The sequence below is a fragment of the Prionailurus viverrinus genome, chromosome C1 (genome assembly GCF_022837055.1).
Source record: "Prionailurus viverrinus isolate Anna chromosome C1, UM_Priviv_1.0, whole genome shotgun sequence".
NCBI classification, from domain to species: Eukaryota; Metazoa; Chordata; class Mammalia; order Carnivora; family Felidae; genus Prionailurus; species Prionailurus viverrinus.
Genome location: NC_062568.1, coordinates 10,491,072 through 10,508,570, shown reverse-complemented (window position 1 = coordinate 10,508,570; position 17,499 = coordinate 10,491,072). Strand labels below are relative to the sequence as shown.

Sequence of the window (17,499 nt, the reverse complement as noted above, 5' to 3'; positions counted from 1 at the left end):
ATGTTTACTATTCACAGGTCACTGACACTGGCACAGATTCTGTTATGCTGCTCTCCCAGAACCAACCACCAAAGCGAAGGTAAACCAAGTCGAGAAAAAGAAGATCATTTAACCCCGGCGAGGGAGAAGACTTTGCACCCACTCCAAAAAGGGGAAAACTTCCTGTCTCTTATGAATTAAAAGCTCACTTGTGTAGGGGCGCCTGGGTGGCCGAGTTGGTTAAGCATCTGGCTCTTGATTTCGGCTCAGGTCATGATCTCCCAGTTTGTGGGATCGAGCCTTGAGTCAGACCCTGTGCTGAGAGCACAGAGACTGCTTGGGATCCTCTCCCTCCTCCCATGGAGTGCCTGGGTGGCTCAGTCACTTGAGCATCCGACTGCAGTTCAGGTCGTGATCTCACAGTCCATGGGTTCAAGCCCTGCATCGGGCTCTGTACTAGCAGCTGAGAGCCTAGAGCCTGCTTCAGATCTGTGTCTCTCTCTCTCTCTCTCTGCCCCTCCCCTGCTCGCACTCACGCTCTGTCTCTGTCTCTCAAGAATAAATGTTAAAAAAAAAATTTTTTTTTTAATTGCCAATGTGTAAACATACCCTTAATAGAAGTTCCACAAATGTTCAGATGGATGAAATTTAACCTTTTCAAGGAATTTCAAATGCAGGATCAGCTACTGATTGCTAGTTATGCTTAAGGAAGACAAGAAGGTTTGAGGGCCAAATTTATTCCTAGATTTAATGACACTGATGCCTGTCCTGTCTTCTCTACTGCATTCCAGATTCCTTAAGGTAAGGAACCGTCAGCGCAGAGCCCGATGCGGGGCTCGAACCCACGAACCATGAAATCATGACCTGAGCTGAAACCAAGAGTCGGACACCTAACAGACTGAGCCACCCAGGTGCCCCTGGCCTTCCTTGTTTTATTTTATTTTATTTTATTTTTTTAACGTTTATTTATTTTTGAGACAGAGACAGAGCATGAACGGGGGAGGGTCAGAGAGAGGGAGACACAGAATCTGAAACAGGCTCCAGGCTCTGAGCGGTCAGCACAGAGCCCGACGCGGGGCTCGAACTCACGGAGTGTGAGATCGTGACCTGAGCCGAAGTCGGCCGCCCAACCGACTGAGCCACCCAGGAGCCCCATCTTGTTTTAAATGCAGTACACTGAGGAGGGCACGTGTTGGGATGAGCCCTGGGTGTTGTATGTAAGCGGTGAACCACGGGAATCTATACCAAAAACCAAGAGCACACTGTATACCCTGTATATTAGCCAGTTGGACAATAAATTATATAAATAAATAAACAACAAATAAGTAAATGAATGAATGAATAAATAAATGAATAATAAATAAATGCAGTGACCGTAAACACAAGTCCTTCAAGGACCAAGCCAGCAATGAAATGAGAAATGAAGGAAAGGGTGGAAAAGAATACAGAGTGGGGAGAACTGTAGAAAACCCCAGAATGGCGCCCCGTCTAGAGAGGGCAGTGGATATTCAGCTCAGGTGAGTGTTGCCACAATGAATCTTGGCCCTGTCGTACCAGTTGCCAGTTATTAAAGTGAGGCTAGAAATGCATATCGTACACAAAATCACCCGATTCTTTTAGGTTTGCAATTGTTTGAAGGTTGGCAATGGAGTCTGCTTTTAAGATCCCGGTGTGGGCCAGATTCTGAAACCTCTTGATGTTGGTTCCCGTGTGTCAGTTGGCTCTAACTTTTGTTTTCGGACTTGCTCGTGGAGCCTCTCTGCCGAAGCCATGCTGTAGCCCTGATTCTGAGAGCCTGTATCGGCAGTCCTGGTGGTCAGGGCTCTCGTAAAGAGTGGGTGCTGGTCCTGTGTGCTCGGGCCAGTTACAGATTGGTCATCTGCACACTATTAGACCATAGGTGCTTCCGTTTAAAGGATCATATTACAGTCCGTGAGTTCGAGCCCCGCTTCGGGCTCTGTGCTAACAGCTCGGATCCCGGAGCCTGCTTCCGATTCTGTGTCTCCCACTCTCTGCCCGTCCCCCGCTCATGCTCTGTCTCTCTCTGTCTCAAAAATAAATACGCATTAAAAAATATTGTTTTAATGTTGAAGAAGTGCTTGTAATATCTGGTGGCTTCTAGCCACATTTCTATGACTGTCACCTCTTGGTATAATTACAATGATCTCTTTTTCATAAGCATTTTTTTCAGGAACTGGCTCCTCTCACTAGCCAAGCCTGACCAGTGAGAAGGGTTTTAAAAGAAAAAGGGGCGCCTGGGTGGCTCAGTCGGTTAAGCGGCCGACTTCGGCTCAGGTCACGATCTCACGGTCCGTGAGTTCGAGCCCCGCGAAGGGCTCTGGGCTGATGGCTCGGAGCCTGGAGCCTGTTTCCGATTCTGTGTCTCCCTCTCTCTGACCCTCCCCCGTTCATGCTCTGTCTCTCTCTGTCTCAAAAATAAATAAAACGTTAAAAAAAAATTAAAAAAAAAAGAAAAATAAACCTTTGCAAATTACAAGAGAAATACATGCCTGTGAAAAACTCCCAACAAATCCCAGGTGCATATAGTAAAAACCCAAAGTTCAGGTTCTTCCTATTCTATGCTGGGAGGCAGCTACATTAGCAAGCGGGTGTTTTTTATCCTGGATCTTCGTCTCTCTCTCTCTTTTTTTTTTTTTTTTTTGCATCCGCACACACAAGCACATGCACACACACACACGTGCATTTTGTGTATTTTAGTAGCTTACCCATAGCAAAATGCTATACGTCCTGTTCCATATTATTCTGGGGCTTGCTTTGTTTACTAGACGCTGTGTGTTGGAGGTGATATCTGTGCAGTTTTCCACCCAACTTTTAGCTTGTAGATGACTCATGAATATATGCATGAAGTGTAACTAAAACTGCTTCCCTTCGATTTGGAAGTTTATTTAGAGGCCTTAAAATTGCGATAACCAAGTGCTACAGTTCTACCCAGGGCTATGTAATAAACACGGTCTCAGAAAGTGTTAGGTTTGCTGAATTTGTGCTTGGAATCCATTCTACAAATGCCCAGGAAACTGGTTATTGGAAGTGGCTCAACAATGAGTGATATTCATTGGAAATGTTCTTTAGGAATAAAAATGATCATCCCTAATACGCCACTTGTAAAGAGTCAAGGACATATTTTTGTTTGTTTTTAATTGGAGCACTCAGCATAGGAGCTCGACCCAGCCAGCACAAGCCTGATGGAATGGGAAGAAACTGTTCACTTTTCTTTATTGCATGTTTTGATGTTTTCTCAAAGCATAAGCCAGAGGGAAGGACTGACTTAAAATTGGTGGGCCTGAGAGATCTCTCCCTTCCTTCGGGTTCTCTAGGTAGATATCGCATGCTAGACTGCACAGTGTTCCTCATAAAGTGCTCAAAATCCATCAAAATTTATTGGAAGAAAAGTATTTTGTGTCATGTGATTTGATTCAGCTGGATTCAAACCAAGAAATCCTGGCTGAAATCAAACTATCTACCAATATTCATGCTTATGAGAGTAGGCACACTGGACCCCTCCTCAAATGTTTGCTGGGGGGGGGGGGGGTGGGGGTGGGGGGGGAGGGGAATCCAAGATCCCAGCCTTTCTTCTTATTGCCTGCCCTCTTTCTGCCCCGTTTACAGAACATCACCTGTAACTGTTTTCTTTTAAAGCAAGGTTTTAAGCTGAAATTTCTCCCAGCCTGAGAGGGTTTGTGCTTTTTTTTTCTCCCTAAGAGAATTTATGTTTGATGATTTATTGAAAGTGTCCCAACAGAAAAAAAAAAACTGGTTTTCATTAGTTAGAAGCAACGAGTGGCACCCTGAACAATGCAAGAGGAGTTTTATGCTTTTACATTTCAAAATTTCCGTGGGCTGGTTAGTCCGTGGAGCCTAGGGCTTTGATCAATTTACCAACAAATGATATGTCGCCAGTCTGCTAAGGCTGTTTGTTACTCCTCAGGTACTTTACATAGTATACGTGAAAAGATATAAATATGCATTAAAAAACAAGCTGCCAGCAATGCAATTCACATATAGTAGTTTGCAAATTCTAAAAGGGTTGTGTGCCAAGAGATCGCTTGGGTCTCAGAATGTGTTACCCGTATAAAGTGACGAGGTTTTCAGCAGAGCCCAGGAAGCAATTTGATTCATCATGAGGTGAAATACTATCAATAGATTCACTGAGTTCCAGAATCTCTTGGGAAGCCCCGACTGTGCAGGGCTCTCCAACACTCCATGGGGCTGGGGCAGGTGGGGGTTTAGGGAGGTGGGGTGGGAACTGGTGGTTTCCATGGCAGCAAGAACTGGGCGGGGGGAGGGGGGCTGGGCGGGGCCCTGAGGGTGACAGAAAGGTGGGAAACTGCCCAAGTCTGAGTTCTAGAGCCTCAGTTTCCATGTTCTGCCAATTCCTGGATATCTGAGTTAGGCCTCTTTGGGCCACAAGTAATAGAAATGGGGAACTTGAGACCAGGGGTTCGAGGGTAGCGTGCGAAGAGCCTCCCAAAGACTGAAGCAGGCACCATAGAACCGACTTGGGGGTGGTCTGCTCCCCTCGCCTGCTCCCTGCACATCTGCTACATTTCTTCCTCACGCGATGTAGGCTCTGGTTTCTAAATTTTCTTCTCTTTCGTTCAGCAGATACCGACTGGGGTCTGGCAATTGCCAAAGAGGAAGCATTTGGGGAGCCCAAATTAGGTCAAGTGTCCAGCCCAAGGCCAGCTCACTCTGGCTTGGTTTGGGGGGAGGGAGGGGGTGGGGGAGCGGGGGAGGGGCCCTAGGACTCCAACATGACCGCCAACCTCCTCTCCTGTTCCTCTTCCTTGCCGCAGGGGAGCCAGCCTGTGGAGGGGAAGGGAATTCCCCCCAGAAGAGCCACGTCCGATGGCAGATCCTGCAAAAAGTATCCAATACATTTTGTAATTTGGGGGAAAATCACGTAAAATGGAGGTAAAAACCACTTGCCTCTCAAGGTCGTAGAATTTACATGCAACAATTTTGAAAATGCGTTGTAAATTCTAAGAGCTCTAAAAACGGCGAGATTTTACTCTTAGTCTAGGTCAGTAGTCATTGAAGGAGGATTTACGGAGCGCTTAGTTCATGCCGGGGGATACTTTCCAATACAGACACAAAGAGTAAAAGACAAACCCTGGGACTAGAACGTAATGTAGTAATAGAAGAAATTTCGGAGTCACACAGACCTGCACCGAACCCTCCTGCCACTTACAGTTGGGGGCTTTGGACACGTTTCCTCTTTCTGAGCCTCCGTTTTCTCACCTGTAAAGTGGGAGTGTTACTCCTTATCACAGCCTACACGGCCCTACGGGATCCAGCCTCTGCTCACCCCTCCCCAGTCAGTCCCTGCCCTCAAGCCTCTCCCACCTTGCTGGCCTCTGGTGGTTCCTCCAACTGGCTGAACTTGGGCCTGCCTCAAGGCCTTTCCAGCCACCGTTTCCTCTGTCTGGAATGCTCTTTCTCCTGATCTGGGTAGGGCACGCTCCTTCCTTTCCTTCACTCTACACAAATATCCCTTCCTAAATATGTCTCCCCCCTCCCGGCACCGTGTTCCTTACCCTAAAACTACGTATTTACTTGATAGTTATTAGCTGTGTCCCCCCTAAAATATAAGTTCCATGATCCAAGGGTACTGGGGTGTTTTTGAACTTCTGTGACCCCGAGCCTAGAACAGTACCTGATATTAGTAAATGGACATAATGTCACACAGGGAGAGCCCCATGTGACAACAGAGGAAGAAGAGACTGGAGTGACACTCCCACAAGCCAAGGACCATGGAGGAAAACCTCCTTTACTGAGAGGATTTTCTACTGCTCTGAGAACACCTCCCCCTGACCCTGCCCCAGTTCACCTTGGGTTGGATGGGTTTTCCAGACTGGGTTTGGTCTCTTTACCTATCTCCAAGGTAGTCCTGTGGCTTCCAAAGGTACTCTAGGACCAGAATCAGCTGCCTGACACCTTGAACCCTGGACCAGAGCTGCCTGAACATAACATTCAAATCAGGATTAGCATTGTTTGGAAACACCCCAAATGTTCTGCAGTAGATGACTGGTAAGATAAATTGTAGTGTCTCTTCCAATGATACGGAACAATCTCCAATTATATCATAAGTAAGAAAAGCAAGACAGAGAACATTATGTAAAGAATGTTACCATTTGTATATATAAAAAAAAAAACCCAAACAGTAGATTCACATTTGCTTGTCTATGCAATTAAGTAAAATTCCACTTGAAAAAGTCTTAAAAAATGAGTATTATTGGGGCGCCTGGGTGGCTCAGTCATGACTTGGGCTCAGGTCATGATCTCACCGGTCATGAGTTCGAGCCCCACGTTGGGCTCACTGCTATCAGCACAGAGCCTGCTTCGGATCCTCTGTCCCTCTCTCTCTCTCTTTCTCTCTCTCTCTCTGCCCCTCCCCTGCTGTGCTCTCTCAAAAAATAAACACTTTTTTAAAATCAGAATTATCGAAATGGCGCTGAAATGAATCTCCACATCCCTAGCTGCTGCTCCCTGCCTCCACGTACCATTCATCCAATAGCCAGCCTCCCAAGTCATTGTCTGGAAACACTGCTTTCCTCAGGTTCCTCATTTGCTTTTCAGTGGCTTCTCATTACCTCAAACATACACCACCAACTTTATAATCTGCCATTCAGGGCCCCCTGAGTACAGGCACAATTTATCTCTCCCGTGTAACTCCACCACACAGTCCGGGGACTCTCCCCTCCAACCAACACCAAGGGCTCACTGACCCCGGACACGACAGCCATTTCTACACTTGATCTTAGCCAAAAGGCCGAGAAGCGATGCGACAGCCATTTCTATGTGACTGAGGGGTTTTGACAAGAATGGGTGCTGAATTTTGTCACATGACTTTTCTGCATGTGTCGAAATGAGCCTATATTGGTTTCTCAGGGCTGCTGGGACGAAGTGCCCCAAACTGGGTGGCTTAAAGGAGTAGGCTTTGTTAATTCACGGTTGTGGAGGCTGGAGGCCTGAGATCTGGGTGTCAGCAGGACCACGCCCCTTCTGAAACCCCTTTGGGGAGGCCTTCCTTGCCTCTCACTAGTTTCTGGTGGGTTGTCAGTGATCTTCGATCTTCCTTCCAGCCGTGTAGCCCCAAGTTTCTGCTTTCATCAGCAATGGCGGTCTCCCTGTGTGTCTGTCTTCATGCAGAGGTCTTCTTAGAAGCACACGAGTCTGATGGATCGGGACCCACCTACTCCAGTAGGACCTCATCTTAACTAACTACACCTGCAGTGACTGTTTCCCACATAAGATCACATTCTGAGGTACGGGTGTTAGGACTTCAACATAGCTTTTGGGGGAGACACAATTCAACCCACATAAGAAATCATATGACTTTTCTCCTTAGCGCTATTAATAGGATGGACAATACTGATGGATTTTCGTTGTTGTTGTTATTTAATTATACCTGTTAATGTTACAACTGGAACAAATTGCACTTAGCCGCGATCCATTCTATTTTAAATGGACTGCTAGATTTTAGCTGTTGATATCTTAAGGTTTTGAACCCTATTCGCAAGTGAGAATATTCTGTTGTTTTCCTTTTAATGCTTTCAATTTTGAGGTCGATATCATAATGGCTTTATAAAAGGAATATTGAAAAATTCTCTCTTCTGGAATAAGTAGTATTGAGATTATCCATTCTTGAAAGGTGGGGATAGAATTTCCCTGTGAAGTTATCTAGGGTAAAGTGCTTTTTATGGGGGAGAATTTGAACCCCTTTATCTAGTTCTGTGATGATTGCTCTGTTAGACATTGTTTACCGGGATCAATTTTTAGTGAGTTGTTTCTTTCTAAAAAAATTGTCTGGGGGCGCCTGGGTGGCTTAGTCGGTTAAGCGTCCGACTTCAGCTCAGGTCACGATCTCGCGGTCCGCAGGTTCGAGCCCCGCGTCGGGCTCTGGGCTGACGGCTCAGAGCCTGGAGCCTGCTTCCGATTCTGTGTCTCCCTCTCTCTCTGCCCCTCTCCCGTTCATGCTGTGTCTCTCTCTGTCTCAAAAATAAATAAATGTTAAAAAAAAAATTTAAAAAAATTGTCTGTTTCAGGGGCGCCTGGGTGGCTCAGTCGGTGAAGTGTCCGACTTCGGCTCAGGTCATGATCTCAAGGTTCGTGAGTTTGAGCCCTGCATTGGGTTCTGTGCTGACAGCTCAGAGCCTGGGGCCTGCTTTGGATTCTGTGTCTCCCTTTCTCTTTGCCCCTCCCGCACTCATGTTCTGTCTCTCTCTGTCAAAATAGATAAATAAAAACATCAAAAAATTGTCTATTTTGCCTACATTTTCAGATTTGTTTGCATTGGGCCATGTGACGTACCTTCTAAGGACTTTCCAAATTTCCTCTGCTTTTAATGATTATTTTTCCTTAGCATTTCTAATTTTGAGCTTTCATGGTTTTTTCCTTTTATTCTTTCTTTGTTATGCTAATGGTGTTTCAATTTTGTTGATTTTTTTCCAAAGATTCAATTTTTGGATTTATCAGTTTCATTGTTTTTCTGTTTTCTAACTTAATGATTTTTGCTTTCAATTGTCTTTAAAAAAATTTTTTTTACCATTTGTTTATTTCTGAGAGAGAGACAGAGACAGAGCATAAGTGGGGGAGGGGCAGAGAGAGGGAGACACAGAATCCAAAGCATGTTCCAGGCTCTGAGCTGTCAGCACAGAGCCCAACACGGGGCTCAAACCCACAAACCGTGAGATCATGACCCAAGCAGGTGTCAGATGCTTAAGTGACTGAGCCACATAGGCACTCCTCAGTTGTCTTTTTTTTTTTTATTGTTTTTGTTTGTTTACTTACTTAGAGAGAGCGAGCAGGGCTGGGGCAGAGAATGGGAGAGAGAGAGAGAGAGAGAGTTCCTTCCCCCATTGTGAGGCTCGAACTCACAAACTATGAGATCATGACCTGAGCTGAAATCCAGAGTCAGATTCTTAACTGACTGAGCCACCCAGGCACCCCTCTGCTTTCAATTGTTTTAAGGCATCTGTAACTTTGGCACATTTGTGAGGTAATTCTAATCCCAGATTTGAGAATTACAGCTGTGGTATGTGTAGTTTTTCACTAGTAATCGGTCTTCGGATAGCCTATGTTTTTCACTACACCAGTTTCCTATTATTGCACATTTTTTTGTGTACGTGTATCTTATTTCTGCAACAGATGGACGCTGTTTGAGTCCAAGGCTATGTATCATATTTGTTAGGGATGATAAAGACTGATATGGCAGGTATGAAGTTAGAAAATTAACATAGATATGAAGAACCTATAGTGGGAAGCTTCCAAAATGGAGGTCCTGGTAATCCCTACACCCTACCATTCACACTTTTGTCTTATCCCCTCTCTCCTTGAATGTGGGCTGGACCTAGTGACTTGCTTCTAATAAGTAGAATATGATAGAATATCGGTGTACGACCTCCAATATCTGATTATAAAAGATGGCTACTTTGTCTTCTCTGATTCTCTCAGAAGGAAGGAAGGGAGCTGGTGGGTGGGCTGTGAGCTGTCCCATGGAGAGACCCGTATGGCAAGGAAGAGAGGGTGGCCCCTGGCCAATAGCCCACAAAGAATGGAAATCTACCAGCCACCACTTCAGTGATTTTGGAAGCTGATCTACCTTCAGCTGAGCCTTGAGGTGACTGCAACCTTGTGAGAAACCCAGAGCCAGAGGACCCAGTTAAGATGTTCCTTGGATTCCTGACCCACAGAAACTTCATGATAATAAATGTTGTTGTTTTAAGCCACTATTTGTGGGACAATTTGTTATGCAGCTGTGGATAACCAATATACAATCCCAACCCTGGCCACCTGTCTTGATCTAAGAAATACTGCCAGGTTGAAAACTGAATGGTCTAGTTGCCATTTGGAAGTGACCTGCTCTGTAGAGAGAGAACTCTAAAAGAATTTAAAATGCAATAATGCAATCATTACGGAAGTTTTTCATTTAAAAGGCATTTTAACACCATGTTCTTCTATTTTTTTTTTTAATTTTTCTTAATGTTTATTATGTTTTAGAGAAAGAGAGAGACAGTAGGGAAGGGGCAGAGAGAGGGAGACACAGAATCTGAAACAGGCTCCAGGCTCTGAGCTGGCAGCACAGAGCCCGATGCGGGGCTCGAACTCACAGACCAAGAGATCATGACCTGAGCTGTAGTCGGACACTTAACCAACTGAGCCACCCAGGCGCCCCACTCGTTTTGATTCAATAAAGATGTGACAGTTTTCCCTTCGAATTTACTTATTTTTAGTGCTTCCTTTTTTTAAAAAGATTGTTATCTGCCCATGAGTATTTAGAATGTGTCAAATCAAAGACAGACTGCCTAGATAAAATCGAGCAGGTCATGGGTTGAATTATAACATAGATTTATATTGCACAACATTTAAATCAACATTGGTTCGATTTCCATCCACCAAAAAAATCTGTCCTCTCTTCTTTCACAGAAATAGAGTCTAAGCGGGACATAAGCTGCCCTCTAAGGATGACATTTCCAAGCCTGTCTTGGGCCATGTACCGATGTTCTTACTGATGCAACATAGACTGCTGTTTAGGACATTCACTGGATTTCAGATGTGCCCATAACCCAGCTGCGATCATGCAGAGGAGGACAGTGACCTTCGGCTTGGTCTCACGGGGTAGTGAAGCAATAAGATGAAAAGAACCTGAGTTACCGTGTAGCATCATGAAGCAGAACTTCCCACACCCAGACCTCTCACCTGGGAACTGTTACATGAAAGGGAAATCAAATAGCTGTGCTCTTTAAGCCACTGGATTTTGGGGTCTCTTTTTTACAGCAATTTAACCTTCGTTCTAATGAATACATCCATCATCGTTCCTTTACAATATGTCACTTGGCAATTATTATATACACAACGAAGCAAAGTACAAATACCTTGACTTCTGCCGCGGGCCAGGGGTGGGGCGGGGAGAAACAGCAAAAATTTTTCCCCCAGGCATGACTAGTGCTAAACTGTCCAAAAAGCTACAGGTTATTTTTCCTGCATCCAATTTATTTATTTATACGCATGACTTCAGGCTACCCTGTAACTTCTCCACTAGATGTTATATTGGCACAGTCCTTCAGTTTACCACTTCGCTTCTCGAAGACGGTGATTTTTGTTAGACTGGTTGGGAAATTTATTGTCAGGACATCAGCCTGTGCTTAGAAGACAGGATCTGGGGAAGCATACGGATCCCTGCCAGAGGTCACCAGCTTCTCAGTGTCACTCGAGACGTCCGGGGCCCAATCCTCCTGAAGATTCCTGCCTAAATTGAATGTTTCTGGCACATGCAATGCTATGTCACCCGGTCGCCTTCTAAAGCTTTTTCACAATAGCCTTGTAAGACAGGAGGCGCGGGTTATTCTTCTATCACAGGAAAAGACTGAGGCACACGGTGACATCACAAGTCACTGGAAGCCAGAGCCAGCACATGGCCCTCCAAGGAGGTAAAGTAGACTGTGTGAACGTACAATTCTTTGGCTTTATGTTACATGGGTTGTGCTCGCCTGGCTTCTTTTTTCTACGTGAGAGGAAAGGAAAACTGAAGCATTAAATTGCAGAGATACATCACTCCAGTGTCTTCATGGGAAAACCTGTTCCTTTTTTTTTTAAACATTTTTTTTAACGTTTATTTATTTTTGAGAGAGAGAGAGACAGAGCATGAACGGGGGAGGGTCACAGAGAGAGGGAGACACAGAATCTGAAACAGGCTCCAGGCTCTGAGCGGTCAGCACAGAGCCCGACGCGGGGCTCGAACCCACGGACCGTGAGATCATGACCTGAGCCGAAGTCGGACGCTTAACCGACCGAGCCACCCAGGCGCCCCAAAACCTGTTCCTTTAAACACATAAAAACAACAGGTCACGGACGACTCCAACTTTAGCCTTTAAAACTAAATTATAGGGGCGCCTGGGTGGCGCAGTCGGTTAAGCGTCCGACTTCAGCCAGGTCACGATCTCGCAGTCCGTGAGTTCGAGCCCCGCGTCGGGCTCTGGGCTGATGGCTCAGAGCCTGGAGCCTGTTTCTGATTCTGTGTCTCCCTCTCTCTCTGCCCCTCCCCCGTTCATGATCTGTCTCTCTCTGTCCCAAAAATAAATAAACGTTGAAAAAAAAAATTAAAAAAAAAAAAAACTAAATTATAGGCTTTGGGCCCAGTGGCTGTAAATGACAGCAACATTGGGGAGAGGGGCCTTCTGCTTCCGGGACTGGACGTCTCCACCTGCTTGTGACAGCAGCCCTGTGCGCCTTCTGTAAGTTAAGTATCTCCAAAATTTCACTGCTTTCTCTGCCACCTTGATCTTGCTCTCCATCAGGCTGGGGAAGGAGAGCAGAAACTAAGGCATGAGGGAGACCAAATCATCCTTGGACGCTACGTCCCAAAGGCTTCCTGATCTAAAAGGACAACTGGAGGAATGGGAAAGCGGCAGGTGTTTGTTCATAGTCATTTGTGCAACTAAATACTCAGAAGCCTTTGCATGGCTACCAGGGGGCACGGGGCCGAGGCTGCAAACGCAGGACTAGGATTGTACTTTTGTTGCAGACTGAGCTGCTGGGCCTAATTGACCTCACTCCATGTGAGGAAGTGCAGAGGCCCCGGCCGCGGCGGGGGGGGGGGGGGGGGGGGAGGGGGGGGGGAGGGGGGGGGAGGGGGGGGGAGGGGGGGAGGAGGGGGGGGAGGGGGGGGGGGAGGGGGGGGAATCTCTGAGCTTCTAGGAGATTCTAGCAAGAGGAAGACAAACCAAGGCCACCTGCAGGACATTTCCTTTGCTTCTCTCCTGCTGGGATCCTTAAAGCAGGCCTGGCTTCAGCTGCAGCGAGATGTCAAATCCTCCTCCCAGCCCTACACCTTGATCCCTCAGGGTCTAAAGGTCACGAAAGATCTCCTTCCGTCTCTCCAGCGCCCTTGCCTAAAGTAAGTAGAGGCAGAGCAGAAACAAGTAGAAGGGAGAGGCAGCAGCATCTTTCTCAATGCAGAAAACCGAGAAAGAACAGCGTTTCCTCCACACCCCTCTGAGGGTGTTCATGAACCCGACTGCCAAATCACAAGAGCAGGGGCAAGGACTCAGAGGATGATTCAGGGTATGCTTTCAACTCCCTCCGTTCTTGAGCAAGGTCGAGGAGGTCGGGCTTCGGGGAGACGTTGCATCAGTTTGGGAAGAACTTGGGCACCTTCCTGAGGGGGCCCATTCTTGCGCGAAGCAGGCAAAGAAAGGCAGGAGTAGACGGCTGGGTGAGGGAGCTGGAAGGAAGTCCGACCTCACCTTGGGCTCAATAGTGAAAGTGGGGTCACTACGGGATCAGCCCGCGCATGGCAGGAAGGACCCGCTCAGGTCCGCACTGTGCTCGGCCGCTCCCATTAGGTGGCACGTCTGCACCGGCCCGAAGGGATTGGGGGTGCGGGGGCGCGAAGAGGGGTGCGGTTGAGACACCTGTGCGCCTCCGCCCAGTAGCGACCGGGCCGGACGCCGGGGACTGCCCGAGCCCGTCCGAGCCCGCGGGGAGGGAAAAGAGGGCGGGACGCGCCCCGCGCAAGGTGGAGGCAGCCACCTGGGCGCCCGCGCGCGGGGCGGCGCTAGGACCCGAGCGGCGCACCTGTTGGCCGGCGCCCCGGGCCCCGCCCGCCCTCCGCCCGGAGTGCCCGGCCCGGCTGGAGCGAGAGCGGCGGGGACAGTGCGAGCCGAGGGCATCGGCGTGGCGGCGGCGGCGGCGGCGCGCGGCCCCGGGCTCACCATGGCCGAGCTGCTCCGGAGCCTGCAGGATTCCCAGCTCGTCGCTCGCTTCCAGCGCCGCTGCGGGCTCTTCCCGGCGCCGGAAGAAGGCCCCCCGGAGAACGGCGCGGACCCCGCGGAGGACGCGGCGCGGGCGCTGGGGCTCGCGCATCTGTCTGACGCCAACGGCAAGGGCGGCGGGGGGCCGGCCAACGGGCTGCGGAGAGTCTCGGCCCCGCAGGTAACCGCTGCCAGGTGTTCTCCGCGGTGGGGGAGGGGGCAGCCTGCGGACGTGCTGGGCCTGCAGACTCCGCGACGCGGGGACCCGCGAGCGCCATCCCAGGCGGCGACCCGGCTCCCGGCGCCGGGTATGGGGGGGGAGGGGGGGCTCCGGTCACCAGGATGCCACCTCTGAGGCGGCCAGGTCGCAGCCAGGTCTGTTCCGACATCAGATGCACCAGGAGCTTTAGATGCAGTCTAAAGACTTTCTGCCTTCGTAAGTGAAATGTATGTTCGCGAATATCCTCCCAAATGTGTAAGAGTTACGTAATTGGAAAGAGGAGGGGAGATGTCCTTGACATTTTCACGAGAGGCTTCTCCGGAGAGAAATTCTGCGAACCCCCCAGCCCCCACCCCAGGGATTCATGAGTTTCCTCCCATCCCCCCTTCCCTGGTCCACACCCAAGGGGCTCCGTGTGCCCTTCACTGCCCTGCATTTCCAGCTCGAAGGACAGAAGTTCAGGTTTAAATACCGCTCCTGGAGAGGTCCACAACCCCCACCCCCTCCCAACAGGGGGTCCGAGACGCCACCCCTGCCCTGCCGAGTGGGTCTCTTATTAACTGGCACCAGGGACTTTTGACAGATGCTGTCAAGAAAAAAAGGCTCCACGCGCTCCCCTCCAGGCTTTCGGAGAGTGTGGTTATACAACCCACTGCGGCTTCGGGGAGCCAGCGCAGTGCACAGAGACTCCGGGCCGGGAGGGACCACAGAAGCTGCAAATGCGGGGGCGGTGGGGGGGCTCTCTGCTGCGGTGACCTGCCCTGGGCACCCACAGAAGCTGCCCTTTCCCTGGGCGAGGTACAAGGTGCCAAGGAAAGAAGCAATGTATTTACAATTGCAACTACTTTTGGGGGCGGGGAGCCGGTTTGGTGACCGGAAGGTGGCATTTATTTATGAGTAGATTTCTAGATCTAGTAACTGAAGAAGAACCTGGCTTCCATGTGGGATGGGATATTGTGAGCATCGAATTACAAAACTTATTGGAGAGGGGGGGGTGTATTCCATTCTAGAAAAACCCTCTATAATTTTCTTTGTCTTTTTAATAGTTTCTTCTCGGTCCCACATGACATCTAGTAACTTTTAAATTTTTTTAAGCTTATTTATTTTGAGAGAGACAGAGACAGAGTGGGAGGGGGAGCAGAGGGAGAGAGAAAGAATCCCAGGTAGGCTCTGTGCTGCCAGCACAGAGCCCAATGCAGGGCCAGAACTCACGACACCGTGAGATCATGACCTGAGCTGAAACCAAGAGTCAGACATTTAACTGACTGAGCCACCCAGGCGCCCCAACATCTAGTAACTTTTAGATAAATTTGAGACCCACCCACCTTGCCTTTTGCCTTGTCTTAAAAACGGGACAGAGTCAGGAGAGAACAACTGTCATGTACTGGAAATGTGGCACAGCTTTTTCTATCCACACACGCACACACGCACGCCATTTACACACACAGGTGGGTGCACAGACTGCTTTTTGTTGCTCTCTGCCCACACGCTTCCCCTGTTTCTCGAATTCAGGAAGCTGAAGAAGTGTGCATTTTCCCACTAGTGCTTTTCAAACTGTTTGAAACATTACGTTTGGTGAGGAAACTAAATTCTGGACAAGGATCCTGTTGTGCTTTAAAAAATTTTTTTTTAATGTTTATTTATTTTTGAGACAGAGAGAGACAGAGCATGAATGGGGGAGGGTCAGAGAGAGGGAGACACAGAATCCGAAACAGGCTCCAGGCTCTGAGCTGGCAGCACAGAGCCCGACGCGGGGCTCGAACTCACGGACCGCGAGATCATGACCTGAGCCGACTGAGCCACCCAGGCGCCCCCCCTGTTGTGCTTTAAAAGCACTCAGATAAGCAGGGTGCCTGGGTGGCTCTGTCGGTTGAGGGTCCAATTTCAGCTCAGGTCATGATCTCACAGTTCATGAGTTCGAGCCCCGCGTCGGGCTCTGTGCTGACAGCTCAGAGCCTGGAGCCTGCTTCAGATTCTGTCTTCCTCTCTCTCTCTCTGCCCCTCCCCTGCTCAAGCTCTGTTCTGTCTCTCAAAGAATGAATAAACGTTAAAAAAAATTTTTTTTAAGTGCAACAAGCAGATTTCTTACAGAGAATTGTCTTCTACCGGCTTAGAAAGCCGGGGCACTCAGCCACATAGTAGGGGTGTCCCCCTTCCTGTGCCAACACATGACTTCACTTACCATAGATCATGAAATACTAAGAGGAAGCTAAAAGTTCATGATAAGAGGTCATTGTGTTGAGTGGGAAAATACCCCACAAGAGCATTTGATACATTTGAGCATTTGAGAAGTTAATGAACGTTTTTAAAGATGAGTCTGTTTCAGGTGACTTGGGAAGATTAGTATTTTGCAAATCCAGGGAGAGTTCCCAAAGGAAAATGATTGACACCTGCCCTGGGCAATTAATAGGACCTTAAGGGGGTGGTTGGAAACTTCTCTCCAGCAGCTCTCCCCCCTCCCCCCACCCCCAGGACTTTTGGCCTCAACCCAGCCCGTGGTCTGCCTCAGCTGCCTGTCCTTTCTCCAAACAGTCCCACTCATCCCTCAGCTTCAAAGGTCAGTTCAAGAGACACCTTTGCTCACCTTCCAGTCTCACTCCCCCTCTTACAGGCTCTCTTTGTTTCCTGTGATTCTTCGTTATAGCATGTATCACATTGTGCAAACATGCCTTTGTGTGGCTGATTATTGCCAGTCTCCAGCGCGCGATAAGCTCTCAGAATGCAGGAAACTTGCCTGGTGTGCTCATTTTCTTCACATGGGAGATCAGTGAATTTTGTGAATGTGAGTGCAGGCTGCAAAATTAAACCTGCCCTTTAAGAGCAAGATAAGCAGATTTCTTGCAAAGGCCTCTCTTCTTGCTTCGGCGGCGAACAGAATGGTAGGGGTTGTCCCCTTCCCATCCCAAACACGACTGCACTCACTATAGATGATGAAAAAGGAAGAGAGAGCCAAAAATCCAAGATAAGATATGAAAGATTTTTTTCGTTGAAGACTAAATATTGAAAATCAGGGTTTTTTGCCCACCAAGCCTAGAAGGCAGGCAGCTCTTGGACGCTGATTTAGGTCCTTCAAACAGTAGAGAAGTGTTTTCATTTGGGTGACTTTAGAATGCAACAAATCGAATTTTTCTCACCTCCCACATTTGCTGAATTTATTTTAATTCTTAAAACAGGACAAATGTGGAAATGATTAAGGGCCTCCTTTACAAATTCTCCTGTAACACCATAGCACTGATTAGTTAAAGATTAACTACATCTTTTACAAACCGGGGCTGGGCCGGGTTTGCACAAAGCTGTCATTGACTAAGTCAGAGTGGACCTCAGAGATTTCCTGGTAGTCATGACTTTCACAGGCAGGTTCCGACTCCTAGAAGGTTAAATGCTTTATGGAGGACTTCCCAGGTGTCCACACAGTGAGACCTTTTGACTCCCGAGTCTAAACTTCTCTCCACCATGCACCTTCCAGGGAAAAACTCCAGGGTTTCATTTTATCTGTCTCACTGAGCAGGTGTGAGGTGTTGGGGCCGG

The 17,499-nt window shown here is 48.3% G+C and overlaps 1 protein-coding gene across 1 annotated transcript in view; it reads left to right on the top strand.

Annotated features, from left to right (window-relative positions):
• The first annotated feature begins 13,713 nt into the window (after positions 1 to 13,713).
• The window catches only part of SGPP2 (sphingosine-1-phosphate phosphatase 2), a 110,265-nt gene continuing 106,479 nt past the window's right edge, over positions 13,714 to 17,499 (top strand). Inside the window, exon 1 of the mRNA XM_047872414.1 lies at positions 13,714 to 13,932. Coding sequence (XP_047728370.1) covers positions 13,714 to 13,932 — 219 coding nt within the window. The remainder of the gene's footprint in view (positions 13,933 to 17,499) is intronic.